This window comes from Xenopus tropicalis, chromosome 6, assembly GCF_000004195.4.
Source record: "Xenopus tropicalis strain Nigerian chromosome 6, UCB_Xtro_10.0, whole genome shotgun sequence".
Classification (NCBI taxonomy): Eukaryota; Metazoa; Chordata; class Amphibia; order Anura; family Pipidae; genus Xenopus; species Xenopus tropicalis.
Window position 1 is genome coordinate 117,466,446 of NC_030682.2, and position 19,506 is coordinate 117,485,951.

General features: G+C 38.3%; 1 protein-coding gene across 16 annotated transcripts in view; it reads right to left on the bottom strand.

Moving 5' to 3' along the window:
* asph (aspartate beta-hydroxylase) overlaps positions 1-19,506 on the bottom strand; it is a 94,338-nt gene that overhangs the window by 41,954 nt on the left and 32,878 nt on the right. For 9 of the 16 annotated variants that reach the window (XM_031903359.1, XM_031903354.1, XM_031903352.1 and 6 more), the window contains 7 exons: positions 9,989-10,072; positions 4,196-4,243; positions 3,793-3,846; positions 2,279-2,335; positions 2,114-2,170; positions 1,957-2,013; positions 1,801-1,863 (listed from right to left, as the gene is read on the bottom strand). In XM_031903359.1, coding sequence (XP_031759219.1) covers positions 1,801-1,863; positions 1,957-2,013; positions 2,114-2,170; positions 2,279-2,335; positions 3,793-3,846; positions 4,196-4,243; positions 9,989-10,072 — 420 coding nt within the window. Of the gene's footprint in view, positions 1-1,800; positions 1,864-1,956; positions 2,014-2,113; positions 2,171-2,278; positions 2,336-3,792; positions 3,847-4,195; positions 4,244-9,988; positions 10,073-11,147; positions 11,934-14,735; positions 14,775-17,249; positions 17,295-19,506 lie in introns of those variants that run through there. The other 7 variants (XM_031903365.1, XM_031903362.1, XM_031903363.1 and 4 more) reach the window with 5 other exon arrangements.

The following is a 19,506-nucleotide window of genomic DNA, read 5'->3' on the forward strand; positions in this document are numbered from 1 at the left end:
AATTGGAGGAGTGTTTTGGTTGCATAAAAACCAGTTGTACTGCCAAACAGAGCCTCATTTAGGCTGCCAGTCCACATAGTTTCTACCAAATAGCCATTCACAGCCCTTATTTGGCACCCTCATGAACCTTTTTTCATGCTTGTGTTGCAAGCTTTTTACATTTGAGTGTGGCTCAGGGATAAAAAAAAAAAAGGCTGGGGATACCTGCATTTTTGGGTATTTCACCTTAAGGCTTTTAGTATGTTATAAAATGTCATAAATGCCACTTTTCAGTTGTTTTTTTTTTCTTTTTTATATATATAGCGCTTGAATTATTTGCCTTACTCTGCTTGTATAAAATACTGTTGCTTTGTGAGGTTACAATTTTATTGTTCTTTTTTTACTACTTTCTATTTAGGCCATTCTTTATTTATATTCCCGTGTCTCTTTCAAGCCACTGCCTGGTTGCTAGATTAAGATTCCAAACTGGAGAGCTGCTGGACAAAAAAATAATTTAAAAACTGCAGATAATAATAAATAAAGACCAACTGCATATATTCTCTATGTCATACTAAAAGTTAATTTAAAGGTAAACAAATCTTTGAAGTGTTTATGCTGAGTTAATACTTGGTAGAACCACCTCTAGCTGCCAGTCTTTTAAGGAAAAGTACATATTAGCTATTCAATGTTGCTCAGGTTGGTCAAATAGTATGTGTGAAGATCAATTTTCAAAATGTAGATTCTCAGCAGGACTGAGATCAGGGCTTGACTGGGCCATATAAGGATATTTACCTGTAAAGACACTTTCATTTAAAGCTACTTTGCTTTTTCAGTATAATTGTCTTTATGGAAGATAAAATCTCCCAAAAGATTTAAACTTTAGCAGTTTTAAAGTGGCCATACACAGTCAATCAGGTAAACTTGTGGGCTGATCAAACAGACAGTGTACATGGTGCTACACACAACACTCATGCCTTTCTACTGTTCTGATGGTCTGTACAAAGAGCACAAGTGTTTGTAACATCAAAAAGTAATGAAAAGCCAAAAAGTGAAGAAGCAAATCACTTCAGAACAGTGTTCAAAACTTGTACAAACTTTACCCCAAAGGTGGTTCTACCAACCACTGACTTAGGGTGGTAAATACTTATGCGACCAAATCCTCTTTGGAATGTACTTTTATGTCACAATTAAAAATCATTTATCCATTAAAAAATATTTTGTGTAAATTCTGTTCCACATTGTGTAAGACAACAAAAAGTGGAAAGGTCCAAAGGGCATGTTTAGTGGTGCTCAGTTTAAAGAGGACATATACCCATCCATGTAACAGGAAAATTGCTCAGCATGCTATTCTAAGAACTTCTGCAATTTACATTTGTGCTTAAGTTTTGCTGTCCATCCACTGCCAGGACCTAATAGTAGGAGGTGCTCCTGTCATACATATATGATATCTGCAGTGTACTACTGCTTACACTGAAAAAAAAAAATGCAAAAGTGCTCAAAAGAGCAACTTATTTTTATTAAATGATATTGGTGGATATATATCGGATATATATAATATTAATATATATTAATATATATATATATTAATCATGGCTGTATAATTTTTCCATCATTCTAAGAATACCTACAGCAGCAAATAACATTCAAATTTTAGCCAATTAGCCATCAATCTGTACTTCTAAGTATATCAAAGAGACAAAATATGCATTCTGCACATATCTTACTCAAACTGATTTCATTCTGGGTTGTCACATAGAACATATGAAACTACAAATGTTTAATAACATTTGACTGGTAGGGCATAGGATAGCAAAGTCATACCATGTAGACTTTCCTGAACAATTTCTTCTAGATCTTTGTCTAAATCATCAGCAGCTGCAGCTTCTGAAATAAAATGCGATAAGGCATAAGAGAAAAAAAAATATTTATTTACAGAAACATAGGTCATAACCTCTGCAAAGCGAAAGTTTAAATTACCTGTATAACTATCTTCAACAATTTCCTTTAGGTCTTGGTCAAGGTCATCAGTCGATTCTGAAGCATGGTAAAAAACAAATCTCATGAATGCAAAGATCTTGGAGAAATTTGTCAAGCAGCACTTTATTTTTATGTATATATGATAGCAAAGTCATACCATGAGGACTATCTTGGACCTCCTCATCAAAGGCTTTCCCCAAATCATCAACAGCTTCTGAAACAGAAATTGTAATAAGGCAGGAAAATTAAAATCAGATTTACTTAACTAAACCAAGTAAATTCATGGCAGATCAAAATTAATGGTTAGAAATAATTAAAATACCTTCATGAATTTCTTCTACAACTTCCTGTAGGTCTTTGTCAAGGTCATCAGCAGATTCTGGTTGGTAAAAAAAAAAACAAAAAACAAGTCAACAAACAAATTAATAGACTAAGGGGCACATTTACTAATCCACGAACGGTCCGAAGGTATTTTGCGATTTTTTCGGAAATTGTTGCGACTTTTTCATAGCCATTACGACTTTTTCGCAAAATGTCGCGACTTTTTCGTAGCGCTACGACTTGCGCGAATTGTCGTGACTTTTTCGTAGCCTTCGCGCCAAGTACGAAAGTTTCGGATTCATTCAAGCTTCAGTATTGTGACTTTTCTTGGGCCAGGTTGGAGCTGCAGAGTGCCATTGAGTCCTATGGGAGACTTTCCTTGGGCCAGGTTGGAGCTGCAGAGTGCCATTGAGCCCTATGGGAGACTTTCCTTGGGCCAGGTTGGAGCTGCAGAGTGCCATTGAGTCCTATGGGAGACTTTCCTTGGGCCAGGTTGGAACTGCAGAGTGCCATTGAGCCCTATGGGAGACTTTCCTTGGGCCAGGTTGGAGCTGCAGAGTGCCATTGAGCCCTATGGGAGACTTTCCTTGGGCCAGGTTGGAACTGCAGAGTGCCATTGAGCCCTATGGGAGACTTTCCTTGGGCCAGGTTGGAGCTGCAGAGTGCCATTGAGCCCTATGGGAGACTTTCCTTGGGCCAGGTTGGAGCCGCAGAGTGCCATTGAGCCCTATGGGAGACTTTCCTTGGGCCAGGTTGGAGCTGCAGAGTGCCATTGAGCCCTATGGGAGACTTTCCTTGGGCCAGGTTGGAGCTGCAGGGTGCCATTGAGTCCTATGGGAGGCTTCCAAAATCATGCTAAGTCTGAAAGTTTTGCCCGCAGTTTACGAGCGCTCAATACGAAAAAGTCGCGACAAGATACGAGCAAATCATAATGGCTACGAAAAAGTCGCGACAATTCGCGCAAGTCGTAATGGTTACGAAAAAGTCACGTCAATTTACGAAAAGTCGTAACGGCGATGAAAAAAAACGCAAAAAATACGAAAAAGTCGCAAAATGTTCGCTTTCCAAGCGGAATTTTTCCAATTCGGATTCGGGGGTTAGTAAATCAGCCCCTAAATGTGTCAAGCAATTTAGTCTCTCTCTCTCTCTCTATAATATATATATATATATATATATATATATATATATATATATATATACACACACACACACACACAGGGCCGCCGCTCCCTATAAGCAGAGTACTCAGTCTGCATAGGGCACCAACTCCCAGGGGGGCACCATCCCAGCTGCTCCAGAAAAAAAAAAACATTTTTATATATTATAACATACCCCCCAACACTGTTTTTATTGGGGGCACTTACTATGGGGGCATTGTCTAATTTTTTTTACAGAAAAAAAAATTTTATTTTTACTTCCGTAATATTTGGGGGAGGGGGCACAAAAGTAAATTTCTGCTTAGGGCAGCCATTAGGCCAGCAGCGGCCGTGCATACACACAAACCCAATGTCCTACCATGAAGACTATCTTGGACAATTTCTTCTAAGTCTTTATCTAAATCATCAGCTTCTGAAAGAAAATTGTGATAAAAAAAATAAGAAGCACAGTTATTCACCTAAACTTAGTTTTCATAATTATATGGATATAACTGTAAATCAAGGAAATCCTGAGAGGAATTTACAGGTAAATATTTTAAAACAGCTGGTTTTAAATAACCAGATGTACCTGCACACCTGCCTATTGTGGCTAGATTGCCAAAAATAAACAAAGCAAATTAAACATAAGGGGAAAGGGGGGGGGGATTTATCAAAATGTGATATTAGACCTCACCACAAAAAAATTCACCCACTCTCCATTCTTATAGGGTTTTTAGAATTGTATTTATCAAATTTTCCCCTATGAGAGTGATCAGTCTTACCATCCTGAGGCTGGAAAACATCCTGTATATCTTCTTCTTCTACATCATCTAAAGATATTAAAAAAAATAAAAAATCCTTACCGATCCTTAGCACAGGCCATTCTTTTGCATAAAATTAATACATTTATATTTTTTACGTGAAACAAAAAAAACAAACACAGATCCCCCCCGTTGGGGCAGTTTTCAATTCAACAGAAAAATCAAACTTGCCTGATCAACATTTGGCCAATATTCAGCCAGATATCAGTCAGGTAGGCCCATCTGAGTGCCTCACATACAGGCAGATAAGCTGCCAAATCGGTCTGAAGCGTTTGAATGGGCACCTTGTGTATGGCTACCTTAAGTGGACCAAATAGTAGGCCTATAATTTTTCATATCTAAATATAAAGTGAGGGTTTTACAGATCTTGAAAAAAAATTACAGGTTTCTTGAAACAGATATTAAAAGGGTTGCAGAACACAAAATAATGTTAAACTGTAATTCTAAGCAACTTTACAATATACAGTGATTAGAAACTGTTAATAGTTTGAAAGTTAATAAATGTAATTAATTCTGACAGTAGTAACAGTCCTTTCTGTTCTCTGGCCTGTTGGTTCTGATGGTTTAAAAACAACGTAGCAGAAGCCCTCTGATTAAAGGCACAGCGCACAGTTTTTCAATATTATTTCACTGAACAGGACTTGTGCTGAACATATTTTTTTTAATGAAAACAACAGGCAAAAAGTATTTGGTGTTATTTTTCATGCCCATGCCACATGGGGCAGATTCTGGCCTGCAGTTACAAGCTGAAATCCACTTTCTGTGCAGGCACAAAAATAAGATTTTTAAAGTGTAGGAGCAGATTCTAGGCAGAGAATCCGCCCTGTGTGGCAGGGGCCTAAAATTAAATAGGGCAAAATTTAAAAAGGAAACATAAAGAGTTTTAGATAAAGAGCAACTTGCTATACAAACACTGCTCAGTGGACTCATGAAGTGTTTCACTTTGACTTTTGCACACTAGGACAAGGAAGTACAACTTTACAAGTTTAATTTTCAAATTTTGTCCCCTATTAAGTTAACCTTCACTGATTGGATTGGCAGCCAATGATCAGATCATTACAGAGATGTGATGGGCTATGTGAACAAGAACCTTTTAGACCTATGACAAAAATTTGCAAGGTATTAATCAGGCAGGGCTTCAGGAGGCGCCCATGCCCAGGCCACTAAGCTTCCGATAGGGATATCACCAGAATAATATGATATCACCAGAATAATATGATTTCATATTAAGACATACCCTTAAATCCATATGCCTCCTCCCCTGTGGATAGTACAGCAACCCCCAGCATATAATTACACACCTTAGGGACCATATAATAACTATTTCCAAATGCTAACAAACTTTGGAACAAACCACTGCCAGGTTCACCTTCCACAAACAGCATAGGACAGGCACAGTATGGCATACATAGGCAGCATAGGGCAGGGAGAGTAGGGTATACTCTGCCTGCCCTATGCTGCCTGTGTGTGCCATACTCTGCCTGCCCTATGCGGCCTGTGTGTGCCATGCTCTGCCTGCCCTATGCTGCCTGTGTGTGCCATGCTCTGCCTGCCCTATGCTGCCTGTGTGTGCCATACTCTGCCTGCCCTATGCTGCCTGTGTGTGTCATACTCTGCCTGCCCTATGCTGCCTGTGTGTGCCATACTCTGCCTGCCCTATTCCGTCTGTGTGTGCGCCATACTCTGCCTGCCTCATGTCCCGTGTGTGCCATACTCTGCCTGCCCCATGCCACCTGTGCGTGCCATACTCTGCCTGCTCTATGCTGCCTGTGTGCCATACTCTGCCTGCCCTATGCTGCCTGTGTGTATGGCATACAGTGACACAATGCTGGCACTGCTCCTACAGTCTGAGGTGTGAACAATGTGGGTGCTTACAGACTGAACCTAAGGTGTGAACAATGCAGGGGGTTAAAAGATGTGAACACTACAGGGGATTACATGTTTAAACAATACAGAGGGTTACACAGCCTCCCCATGCAGGGGTCCAGTAAATCTCTGATACCATTTATTGCTTACACAAAGGTAAGCAGTCACAGCAGACAGACAGGTAGGGGCCACACAGAGGGGGAGGGGTGGGCTGCCAGTTGGACAGCCCTGCTCTAGGCAAAGGCAAAAAAAAAAATAATTATAACATCAAGCTGTATGTAGAGAGAAAGATTGATAAAAAGGAAAGATGACTAACTGGACTATTTCAGTAGTGAAGAATTTAAATTGAAGTTTAAAAAGTTTCATATTGATGCCATATGAAGCTTTAATTTTATTTCAGTTATGTTAGCCACTGTATCAGCAAAGGGTATATTTGTCACCCAAGCAGAATGTCTTTCAGCTGCAGTTTTCCTGTTTGTACTTGCTCCAAGCTGTCAAGGGCATGTAATGTGAGTGGGGTTCCCCTCCTGGGATACGGTCTGAACTATTAAACTAATTTTTATAAACAAACTTTAATAAAAATATATATATTTTTTTAATTACCTAAATTACTAACCTATTGGATTGTCAAATCAATTGTAATCAATACACATCACTTAAATGCTCCCTTTGATTAAACTAGGCTTCATTGCAGGTGTCTACACACAGTATTTTCTATATACGCAAAATGGTAAAGAAGAATAAAGGCTATGATCTTGACCTTCTGCAGTACTGTATTTACTGTGGGAGCCATGCTGCAGGTGTCCTAATCCCCCCCCCCCCAACCTTAATGACCCCCTACTGTGTATAAATTCATTAAGAGGTGGTTGCCATGTTGTACTGGTCTGTTTAGGAATTCAGCCCATAACAATGCAGTATAGTAAATCACTTAACTTTTGTAGAAGTATGAGGACATCGGGCCATGGAGACTATTGAAATCTGTGTAGTCTAAACACTAAGGGGCATATTTATTATGCTGTGTAAAAAACGGCGAGAAAATTCGCCACACATCGCCAGGCTTCGCCGTGCAAAAATGGCGTAAAAATGATGTAATTGTTTTAAGCGTTTTTTCTTCCACCGGAACTTATGGAAAATAACAGCATAATATCCGGCGTTCAGATGGCGATCTTTTCCGTTTATTTTACACAGCTTTTTACTCCGTTTTTTCGGCGAATTAGTTTTACACAGCATAATAAATACGCCCCTAAATGCTGGATTCAAGGTTGTCTGACAGTCCCACATCACTGATCAAAGCAATACTATATCTCCTGTCAAAAGTAAGCTCTTGTGAGCAGGGCCCTCTGATCCTATTTTTATTCTGTAACCCTTGTTTGTTATATATTAATGTAAAGCAGGCATCCTCAAACTAAGGCCCGTGGGCCGGATCCGGCCCCCCAAGGTAATTTACCTGGCCCTCGCTGTGTCCTCACCCCTAGCAGTGAGGAGCTGGAGGACAAAACAGGGAGCGGGAGTATGCAGCGGGGGTGCTGGGAGAGAGAGGACGGAGCGGTGGAGCTGGGAGAGAGAGGACATAGGAGCAGGCTGTAGTTTGACCCTGCAGCAGGGAGCTGGCAGCGTGAATCCGGCCCCAACAGTCTGAGGGACCATGAACTGGCCCACTGTTTACATCAGGGGTCCTCAAACTTTTTAAATCATTGCATGACTTGCTGATGTCCCAGACGACATCCACACAGCTTTCATGGGTAGGTTTGGGCTATATTCTACCATGTGCTCACCCTGCCTATGACTATACTATGCCCCATATCAGCCTCAACACATCACTATTTTTAGATCTTTGCATGCATGTACTGACATCAGAGAGGGAAGTGCTGGGCACAGGTCTAATGCAGGTAAGTGCAGTGTATATATAATGTCTGAATAAATGTTTATATTAATCTAATATATGTATGCATCAAATAAGGAGATAAAACGGAGTGTAAACAAGAATAAAACTACATTTTACACACACACACATATAAATTATATCTATCAAGCAAGGAAATGAAAAAAGAGAAACACTGCAAGAACAGAAACTTTGATTAATGGTTTCTGGTTATGCGGCCAAGCAGACTAGCGAGAGCCAGATGAGAAGCGGATTCAAGAATCCAGCTGCCAACAACCCCCCTAGTGAGGCTCACCTGTTGCTCTAAAGACACGGAGTGCTCTATTTAACCAATAAATCAGAATAAGGTTCTGCAGCTCAAGATTCAGCTTGGAAATAGCCTGTTGAGACAGCAGCTGTGATCTCCTGGGAGTCTAGAGAAAAGGGCACTTTGCCACTTTGTTGGAAACCGCTATATTTATTCACAATCTGCTTTAAAGTTACACTCCCATGATGCAGGGGCTATACTTCTCAATGCCTTTTCTACTACAAACTTTTGTTACATTATCTAACTTAGCTACAAGCCACAATTGGCCATTTTTGTTTTGCACTTCTGCATTGTGTAACCTGCCACAAGCCTCTAACTGTGCTCCATTTTGGAATGCAGAGACCTGCAATTCTCCTCCCAAATACAGCACAAACTGCACTGTTCAGCACTATATTGGTGATGGGCAGCAGGGGACAGAACGTAGGTGTGTAAATGTAATAAAATGTACTATCAGTCTACTGGACATATTATATTTGAATTGGCTATAACATTACATAATTGAGCTTTATGAAAAAAATTATTTAATTATTAACTTATTTTGCCTAAGTGAAAGGTTAGGGAAATGCAATTATTTCATTGCAGGAAATTCCCATAGACGTACATTGTAATAAATTTCCCTTTTCAAGATCAAGTGGACTGATTTGGAGCAGAAATGTTTTTTTTTAGCCTTTAGAATAAACTGGTCATCTAAATATCATTTGGGCAAGTTTAAAAAAAAAAAAAAATCCCACTGGACAAAAACCTTATTGGCACGATGATGCAGTCCTTGTCCCCTTCAACCAATGTTTGGATCAGCACTCTTGGCCCAGCACACAGGTGGTCATAGTGCAAACTAGCCAAACAAGTGAACAAGGCTGTGCATGGCCAACAAACCACTGTTCTTTGGCAGTCAGAAGCTTGAGCAGTTGAAGCTGACCTAGTCCTGAGTACAACTGCACATATCAATAGAAAGTAGAGCACTGGAATCACCTTTTCATTAAAAAGTCACTTGTATTGGGTCAATTCAAAATATCTCAGAGTCTTACACCAACAGCTTAACGCGTTTCATGGCTTCTCGCCACTTCATCAGAAGCTACTACGGTGCCTCCCAGCAAATTAATTTAAATATACACACCAACGGAATGGATTTGCTGGAAGGCACCGTAGTAGTGTGACTTTTTAAGGATATGATGATTCCGGTGCTCCGTCTACTTTCTATTGATATTGGCTAAGCTGCGATTGGATCGGGGGTGCTTGAAGACGTAGGAGCATGGTACATCCTGTTGCAGCTAAACCAATCTGGCAAGTGCTCCCGTGTATTGTACAACTGCACATACTCCTAGTTGCCAACCGCCACCATAGAGCTAGGAAAAGGTAGTCAAGTGGCTCTCCTTTAAAGAAAAGGCGAGCCAAGCTAGGGTAAAAGGTAAAAAAGTTCTGGATGTGCAGAGTGTCTCTACTTCTCTTCAGTGGCCACTGGAGACAGGAATGCACAGGTGAGTGTATTTTTAAGCTTAAAACTATAGGCTGATATGCAAGCCTTATAGCTGTGAGCCAAACAGATTACTTGATGTACTATGTCTGATACTCTGTGGATATGCACTCCTATCCCTCTATTTTATTTCCTTTATCTACCACGTTGTATAGAGATTATGAGAGGAAAATATAGGACGCCTTTGCATCAATGGCCTTCTTATTGGATCTTTCTGAAACCGCTTACCTGGTTCAGCTGTAGCTTGTGTTGCTGGATGGTCATCTTCAGAGTCTTCAGCAGGTGGCACCAAAACAGACCTTTCTTTCAACCCTGTGTATGCCAGTTATAGGACTTTAATAAGCATCCACAATTCATTGTTTGATAACCAGCATAGTGACAATATGTTATTTAGTGAAATGAATAGAAGGAATTTTGCATACAACGCAAAAAAAAAAAAAAAAAAAAACTACTGCTACTTGTCACTTTGCTTATTATGCCCCATATGTTTACCTTAATCCTACAATTAAAATAATGCCATTGTTTGCTCATGTCATCAAAGCATCAATTCATATTAACCATGTGTTGTAACTATTATATTCAACCAATATCATCAATAACATCTACTTTCAAGCAAATACACAGAGATGAGCTCGGATGAGAACTGTGGTCACGTCTTCAACAGCAGATCATTAAAACAAAAGCCTGAAGCTTGTTCTTCAAAATGTGATAAAATCTGTTAAGCTTGCTACAAACCTTGTTACCCTTAGCAAAGAAATAGTTCGTATTTACTGGTCATCTGTTTAAAAGAAAATTTACTATTAGTTGCTAGGGATTCCTACACTTGGGCAAACTCTGTGCCTTTTATTACATATGAAGTTATGTTAAATTATGTGACAAACATACAAAATACTATCATGTTGTATAAAACCAGAAATTTTGCCATAAAAAAAAAAAATGCCAAACAATATCTTTAGTGCTACCACATAGTGGGAAAAAACACCAAAACTATCTAGTATGTTTGCACTACTAAAAATGTGTCATACCCTCTGAATTTGAACAGAAAACACCAGAAAGATAACAAGCAGTGTCGCAGGCCCCCTCCTCTGTTCAGGGATGGTTTTTCCAGGCTGGCATAAATGGCCTCTTTCAAACCATCGGTCCTCTCGGTCCAACATCGTAGGTTAAAACGAAGATGGTTTCGGTAATCCGCAAGTTTTCTGGCCATCCTCTCATTCCCGTACCAATTTTAGGGTATTCTCCCCAATATGAGTAGCAATACGTCTATGTGTTTTTTATATTTCTGTTAATAAAATGTTCTTTAGGATGCAACATGAAACTGAAAGACCAAAACTCAGATTTGGAAGATAAGCAAGCTTGTGACAAATTTCATTCAAGAAACCAAGCACAACATTTCAATGACTGTTTATTCTGAAACTGAAGCATGTGTTCTAGTTACAGGATTGTTTAACTAAGAAAGCATCACAGTTTGCGCGATCACTACTTAGTCTAATGCACATACAACTAATCTGTCTCTCTTGCAATGAAAGCAGAACCCTAGCAAGGGTAAGCTGCACATCCTTTGTTGGCTTTGCACATGCTTTGTTGGCTAAACAAAGCTTTGATCTAGAAGCCTGCATTTAAATCCTTTGGCATAAAGATGCACACGATTTGCAGCACAGTATAGTAGATTATGTACATGTCTAAAGGAGACCCTTATAACATTGTTTTGCATTTCTTGGCCTACTCAAGCAGTCAGTGCAATTAGTGTTATAACGAAGCAGCTTCTCGGCAAATGGTAAAGTGCATTTCCACACACACGTGCAGAGATTGTGTGAGAAGCTGCTGGAAACATTACAGTACGTCCTGCTGGGGTTAGTACAGCAGCTTCATTTCCTTTTGTCATCTTTCTTTGAATCTTTGTTTTCTTTCTTCTCTGGCCTTTTCCCCCTCTCCCGTTCAGTTGCTTTCCCACTCGTGGTCCTTTTCACGGGTTCCTTATGTTTTTCATCTTTCTTCTGGCGTGGTTCATCCCTTTCCTGCTCTTTTTTGGGTCTGCCCCCCTCTTGTGGTTTTCTGGCCTTGTCACTTGTCTCTTTCACCGGCTTTTTCCTCTCTGCAACCTTTGGCTCTTTTTTCTGAACTACAATTTTTTCTTTCACCTTTTTAAGTTGCTCTTTAATTTCCTCTTTAACTTGATATTTTGTATGTTTAAAATAGAAAGGAGTATTAGTTAAATCAGCAACTAAGAACAATAAAGAAACCCAAGGTCTGTATTAGTCACAGAAACACTGTAGTTTACCTGATAATATCCAATCAAAATTTTAAAACAAATAACTATATAAAGCCTGTGTGACAAACACAACTGGGTACCACAAACATAAAGCCATAAAAAGCCTGTTTTAGTTTCCCCCAAATACAAAAGGCAATGTAAAAAACCTGCATCCTGTAGACTTTAAAAAAAGTAATGTTACATTAAAGGGGAACACCACCCAAACATAACTTAAGCTTTTTGAAAATATAATTTTAAGCAACTTTGCAATATACATCAATAAAAAATATGCAGCAGTTACATGATTTTTAAATGTAACAATATGGTTTGGAACAGTTGCCTAAGCCTAGCCCCCTGTTCTCCTGCTGATCTGGCTGACTACTTTGAGATGCAAACTATTCTGCTGTCTGTAAGCTGTAGAGTTGTTGTTATAATTGTAACATCAATGTTTTAGTCCTGTCTCCCCTGCTTGGATTTCAAATGATGCAGAAAGAGAAGAACTGTTTTGCAGCTAGATTCCAGCATAGCAAAATGTTATTTATTCATACTTTAACAGATTACAGTGATAGGTATATTAGGGGTTTCTGTGTTGTGTGGGTCTCTTTCACAAATTTTGGTTCGGAAGCCAGAGTTACCCTTTAATGTTAGGTCACTGTATTTTTTGGTAAAAAATGACTGTACATGAATCCAACTTGACAAAACTATAGCAACCTATCATAAATACATATTAATAGCTGTAACTAGAAGTGGAAATAAGGCAAGTGTAAGTCCAGGCAAGGTTAGCATCAGCTCAATAGCTCATAACACTGTTGCTGTGTATGTGTTATGAAAATGATTTGCCTTTTAAACATGCCATACTAGCAATGCATTTTGCTTCTCACTGTTAGTATAACAGCACACTCATTTTTTTGGCAAATTTATCTATTGATAATTATTTAAATTTTACATTCTTCTGCCACAATGCAGTGCAAAAGTCATGCTTTACTCCAAGCTCTAATAAATGTGAAAATAATTAAATAAAATAATGTCATAGCTTCTTGGAGACAGGCACAGATACACATGCAATACTTTCATTAGGTCACAAATGTATGACTGAAAAAGTGTGGGCATTTGAGTGCTCATCTTTATACTTGTATGTTCATTGGGGGGGGGGGGGGAAAGACCACAAGCTTTCATCACTACAAAGGACTACAGAGACCAGACTAATTTTACAGGTTTATTCTTCTACTCTGTAATATTACTCTTGATACACCTGATAATTACTACATCAGTGAAAAATATGTTGGTGCTTTATAAATAAAAAAAAACCTAACTTGACTAGACTCAAAGTAAAAAAGTCTATAATATCTCCGGACCTCCTCTTCTGTCATCGATAAATAGGTGATGTCCAAATAGACCGATCTACTCTATGGCTCCTAACACTTCTCACCATTTTAATTGGATTCTAATTGGAATCAGCACTGTAAGCTTGCAGACTCTCTCTGCATTAATATTTACTACACCCAATTACATTTCCAGGTCACAGTTCCAGTCCCTTGAGTTTAGGGACATCTAATTTGCTTGCTTAAATATTTCATTAGCCAAACTCTGAACACAGTCAAATAAAGAACAAATGTAACAGTTTGACTCACAAGACTTAGGGGCCGATTCATTAAAACACGAGTTCGAATCCCGAATGGGAAAAATTCGGATTAAATACGATAATTTCTGAAGATCGCAAATATCATGAAAATGCTTACGAAAAAATCGTATTAGTCACGATAATATCGTATTGGCGATCCGAAAGTCACAACATTTTCGTACCAAACAATTGTAAACAGCGGCAGAACCTTTCTGAATTTTTCACGCAAGCGTACGGAAAAGTTGCCGAAAATACGCTCCGAGCATTCGTGTCTTAATAAATCTCCCCCTTCGTGCACTATTGCAAGGGTTTATGAATAAAACACTGCTGTGCAAGTTTGCCCCTTACTGCATATTCAATTACGTATTCAAATAAAACCTACTCTTAATTTAATAGCACACATGCCACATGATCTGGGTAATTAGTCTAAAAGGAGGCCATACACAGGCAGATTTAAGCTTCTGATTCAGCCTCTTCCGTTTGAGTCAGCATGTTGTACAACCTAACAGAAATCCAATTGGAGTGAGGACCGCATCGGCTCGTGGATGTAGCCCATGCCCTGATGGCCTGAATACCCATTGTTATGATCTGCTTGTTTGGGCATAAGCCTACCTTATGATGAGCATACCGGAGAATTATTTGCTCCTTTCGCAACCTCGCCATACGAGCGTATGTTACAATATATGGCCAGCATAACACCAAATTCCATTTCATTTCAGTAGATTTTTGTAAGCTGTCCATTTACTTTGAGTTTTAGTCTGTGCAAGATTATATTATTGTTTACTGATTTCTACAGTGTTAAAGATAAAACCAAATTGCATGGAGGGCAGGTATAAATTAATGTCCCCAGCAAACTGAAAAAAAACAAAAGCCTCACATCCATGGGAGTGTATGCCACTAAAATCATGGTGATTTCAGGCTAAAAGATTCTAACCCTGGTGATTTGGAAAAGGAAGGACAAGCAAATAAAAACTAAATAATGTTAATAACATCAATGATCTGTATGATCTGTAGAGTGCATTCTAAGTCAGTAAGAGCACACACGCTATACTGTAAAACTCACACAAAATCATACAACACAAAGAAATCACTGTGCAAAATACCTTTTGTCTTTGTTTTGGCTAATCCTCCTGGCTCTTCTCCTTTTGTTTACAGAATAAACATATATTTCAAACACAAACCACAAAAATACAAGCTTAAGTAAATTTATTCCATTAATAACAAACTGGGGATAAAATACATGCTACTCTCAAATGACAATTGTGCAATGGTGGTCACAGGCACTAGGTAAACTGTAACTGTGCTTGACCAGCAAAGAAACGGGGTATTAACCAGCAGGGTGTTAAAGGGCCACTATGTTTTGATCATTCTTATTTGTCGGTTAGTTATATAGATCTATATCTTTTACACACATGCATAGATGCAGTAGGAGTCCAGATCCATTATTTAAAAAAACGAAAACAAACAGATTTTATTCCGTCTATACTTTTACTATTATTTATAAATTACATATATTGAACTTTGTCACTTTAATATCTAATATTCATGTGTGGGGATATTTTGTGCATTGTAGGGTCAATGACTCCCACAGCATAATCTACATACTAACAAATGCGCTGTACCACTGTATTCTGCAGAGGTATTGTCTTTTAAAATGTGTATTTTATAAGCTATAAATGTCTGCATATACAGGTATGGGACCTTTAATCCAGAATTCACGGGGACAGTGGTTTTCCAGATAAGGGATCTCCATACATTAAGGGGCACATTTACTAACCCACGAACGGGCCGAATGCGTCCGATTGCGTTTTTTTCGTAATGATCGGTAATTTTGCGATTTTTTTTTCGGCGTCTTTACGATTTTTGCGTAAAAACGCGAGTTTTTCGGCGTCTTTACGATTTTTGCGTAAAAACGCGAGTTTTCCGTAGCCATTACGAAAGTTGCGCAAAGTCGCGATTTTTTCGTAGCGTTAAAACTTTTAAGTTTTAACGCTACAAAAAAGGCGCGACTTTGCATGCAAGTGTTAACGCTACGAAAAAATTGCGACTTTGCGCAACTTTCGTAATGGCTACGAAAAACTCGCGTTTTTACGCAAAAATCGTAAAGACGCCGAAAAACTCGCGTTTTTACGCAAAAATCGTAAAGACGCCGAAAAAAAAACGCAAAAAATACGAAAAAGTCGCAAAATGTTCGTTTCCAATCGGAATTTTTCCAATTCGGATTCGAAATTGTGTCTTAGTAAATCAGCCCCTAAGTCTGCTAAAAAATAATTTACACATTAAACTCAATATGATTGTTTTACATCTAATAAGGATTAATTATATCTTAGTTGGAATCAAGATCAAGGTCCTGTTTTATTATTACAGAGAAAAAAAAAATATTTTTAAAAATCAAAAAGTAATTTGATTAAAATTGAGTCTATGGGAGATGGCCTTCTCATAATTCTGAGCTTTCTGGACAATGAGTTTCCAGATAACACATCCCATACCTGCAGGTGAACATGACTAACTATCAATGTATTAGTTTTGTAAAAATGTTTAAATGATGAAATGATAACAGTTCTGGCACAGATTGCTGGGCTCAGTCAGTTGGTGCAATTGCTTTTTTCCAGTCCCTGCAAAGCCTGCACCACTTCCAGTCTCAGCCCACTACACAGCTCACCTACATGTCCCTCAGCTTTCCTTCTATTTTATTTCCTTAACTTTACTTTTTTACTTCTCCCTGAAGACTCTCAAGTTCATCTTCTTTTAGTACCCCACATTTTTTTTCCCTGTTCTGCTCAATACAATTGTTTTCCAGATTCACAGTATGTGGCAGCATAAGAGACCATTGCCCTTTATATCAGAATTAATAATAAGCCTTGTAGCATCACCTAATTGAAATATAACATTACTTTCTGCTAATATTTATATACAGTTCCTCTTAACCAGAGCCCAGAGCACACTGAGCCTGTGCAGAGTCACTGGCACACAAAGAACAAGGGCCCAACAATATCAGAATCTGTCGAGATGTTTTGGAAAATTGTGAAGGTATAGACTGATATAAGCTGCTGAACCTTTGGACTGGTAAAATCTCTTAATAACTATAGAAAAGTTGACCGGGGTGGACGATAAGGGGTCCAAGAGGACCCATGAATAAGCACCTCTATAGCACAATGCTTAAATCAGCCCACTCGGAACTGTATGATAGGTTAAATTTTTAGGAAGGCTGTAAAATTAACAACAGCTAACATACTAATGATGAAATAGTACATTGTGTAGGAACTTCTGCCACACAATGCCTGCATTTGCTTCAACTTTTACATGCTACTGCATGTGCAAGCAGATTAGGCAATTAGACTAGCTAAGTTGTGCATATCATTAGTATCCATTAACTCTTTCTTAGGTTATAACCCCTTTTTCTAGATATAAACAATCTATGTTGAAGTCAACAACCTTCTTACAATAAACATGCATTAAGGGTTCAATATTGCTACCCCCTTCCACATCTTCATAAACCGTTCTAGGACATAATTTTTAGACTATAAAAATCTTCTTCAATCAGACAGGACAGAATTGTGTCAAGCAAAACCATGCACAAAGCTCCAATTAAGAAAACCACAACCGATGCAAAGTACCTGGTGCCTTGGTTTCTTTCTTATCTATCTTTCCTGGTGAAATTCCTGATGTTTACAAAATGGAAATGGATTACAAGAAAAAAAATTACAGAGAGCCAAGAAAAGTGTAACAGAACAGAGCAAAATAAAAAAAATATATATATATTATATTTATATATACACACACACAAATATTTATTACTCATGAAGGAATCAGCTGAGGTACTGGTAATGACACAAGTTTGATCCTGTGGCTGGAAGAATAAATACAGGGTTAGTAGGGGATGCAGATAATACAATTGAGGACAAGGTACAAAATATCACATAGATGGGAGTTCACGTGACTGGAGTAAAGTTTACAATGGAGTAGTAACCCATAGTTACCAAATGTAATTTCACTTTGAAATTGGCTCTAGTCAATCAACTACAGCAAGTCAAATTCTGATTGGTTGTTATGTGTTTTAACTCTAGAGTACTATTACTTGAGTTTTGTGAACCACCGCCCCCACACAATACAGGACAAATATATCCTGCTCCTAGTGCTAAATAAATATAGCAATTGAAATCTACTCAGTATGCAGTTTCACAAAGGTAGAAACAGCGTGCTCATTTGTAAGAAACACCAAAGTACACAAGTACTTTCAACAATGTTCGCTTTTATAATATGTACATCAAGTCTGCTTACTCATGACTCATGTTTTTTGCTTGGTCTAATGCATGAAATGCTATTGATGGGTAGTTTTGGTGAATAGTTAAGTATCCATGTAATTTCTGTTTCCTCGTTTATATATTTTCTTCTCCCACCTAATGCTTCTTGGTGACAAAATGAAACATTGTCATTGGTTAATAGAGGTACATAGTTTGATAGATCAGATTTTCTAGTAGTGTTGGCAATGACTTTTTCTCGGGTGTGGGCTTTGAGCACCTATCACAGCCCCACAGGTAAATGGGTTCCCTGATTAGAAGGGGAACGGCACTTTAATAAAAACAAATTACCCATTAATTGGTAAATACAAACATGAACAAAGACTTTTCAATCTACTAAATATTGAGGGTTGTCACAGAATTCCGGGGTTCATTTTCTTAGCCATCACTAAAAGCATTTCATAAGCATTTTTTTTTTTAAATTTCTGAAAAATCACAAGAAACATGCAAAACCCAAGCAGAGAGACAATTTTAAGCCTAGTAAAACATAAGAATATGGCAATGCTAAATCTAACAACACTGTTAGGAAAGCTTATCAAGACTGGGATTTTGGCCAAACTAGCCAGCGCCTGGAAAAAACTCTGCCTTCTGCAGTTAAACAGTACTCTTCTTCTACCTGATCCCGTTCTACCAGAGACTGTCAAAAATACTGAATCTGGGCTTGTGCTACATGGTTGGACCCACTCTCTATGCAGTTCAGAAGCTGGGCTGAACAGGCAGAGCTTAAAGAGGCAGTTCACCTTTACATAAATTTTTCATATTATGTAGACTGATATCATGACAATATGAAAACGATACAGACTATATCCATTTGGTCTTCAATTTATGTTTTATAAGGCATCTCTCACTAACTATAAGCTATGAAATACTTCTTCTGTTGCAGACCTAATTGGCACGTTACACTGAGAAAAGGTAGTGTTTAAATCATTGATACAATGAGTCATTCATGTCCAGTCAAGAGGAATTTTTCAAGAGAAGAATTAAATACGGCATGTATATATCATTGTATAAAGGATCTTCTTCTCTTAAAAAGGAAGTTCACTCTCTAAAGGAATACTTAAAATGCCAGGGTTAAGTATTCTGGGAGCTGTAGTCTAGCAGTAGCACAGTTGTATTCTTAGTAACTAACTGTGCTTGATAAATATTTCCACCTCTCTTCAGTGAGTCAATGATTATACTGAAATGCAAAATAATTCTGGTGAATCTGTGTAAACATGGTTCCAAGTTCATGGTCCCTGCAATTATATTAGGTGTCCTAGCACCAAGTATGCTCTCCCCCCTAAGTCTGATTACAGGGTAACATAATGATGTCAAAATTACCAAAAAATGTCTGTATGTTAAGATAACAGCTAGAAAATGGTATAATTGCTGGTAAGCAGCATTTTGTAATTTCAGGTTTTGGTCAACTGGTCAACTAAGTTTCATGGAGGGTTTAGATTCCCTTAAACTATTAAAACATTATTGTGATATTAAGTGCTTCTATATCCTCAACCACTGACAGCAATGATAGGAAAGGCTGGAAAACAAGGAGTTAGGAGTTCTCTGCCCATGTCCCTTGCTAAATTTTTTTTAG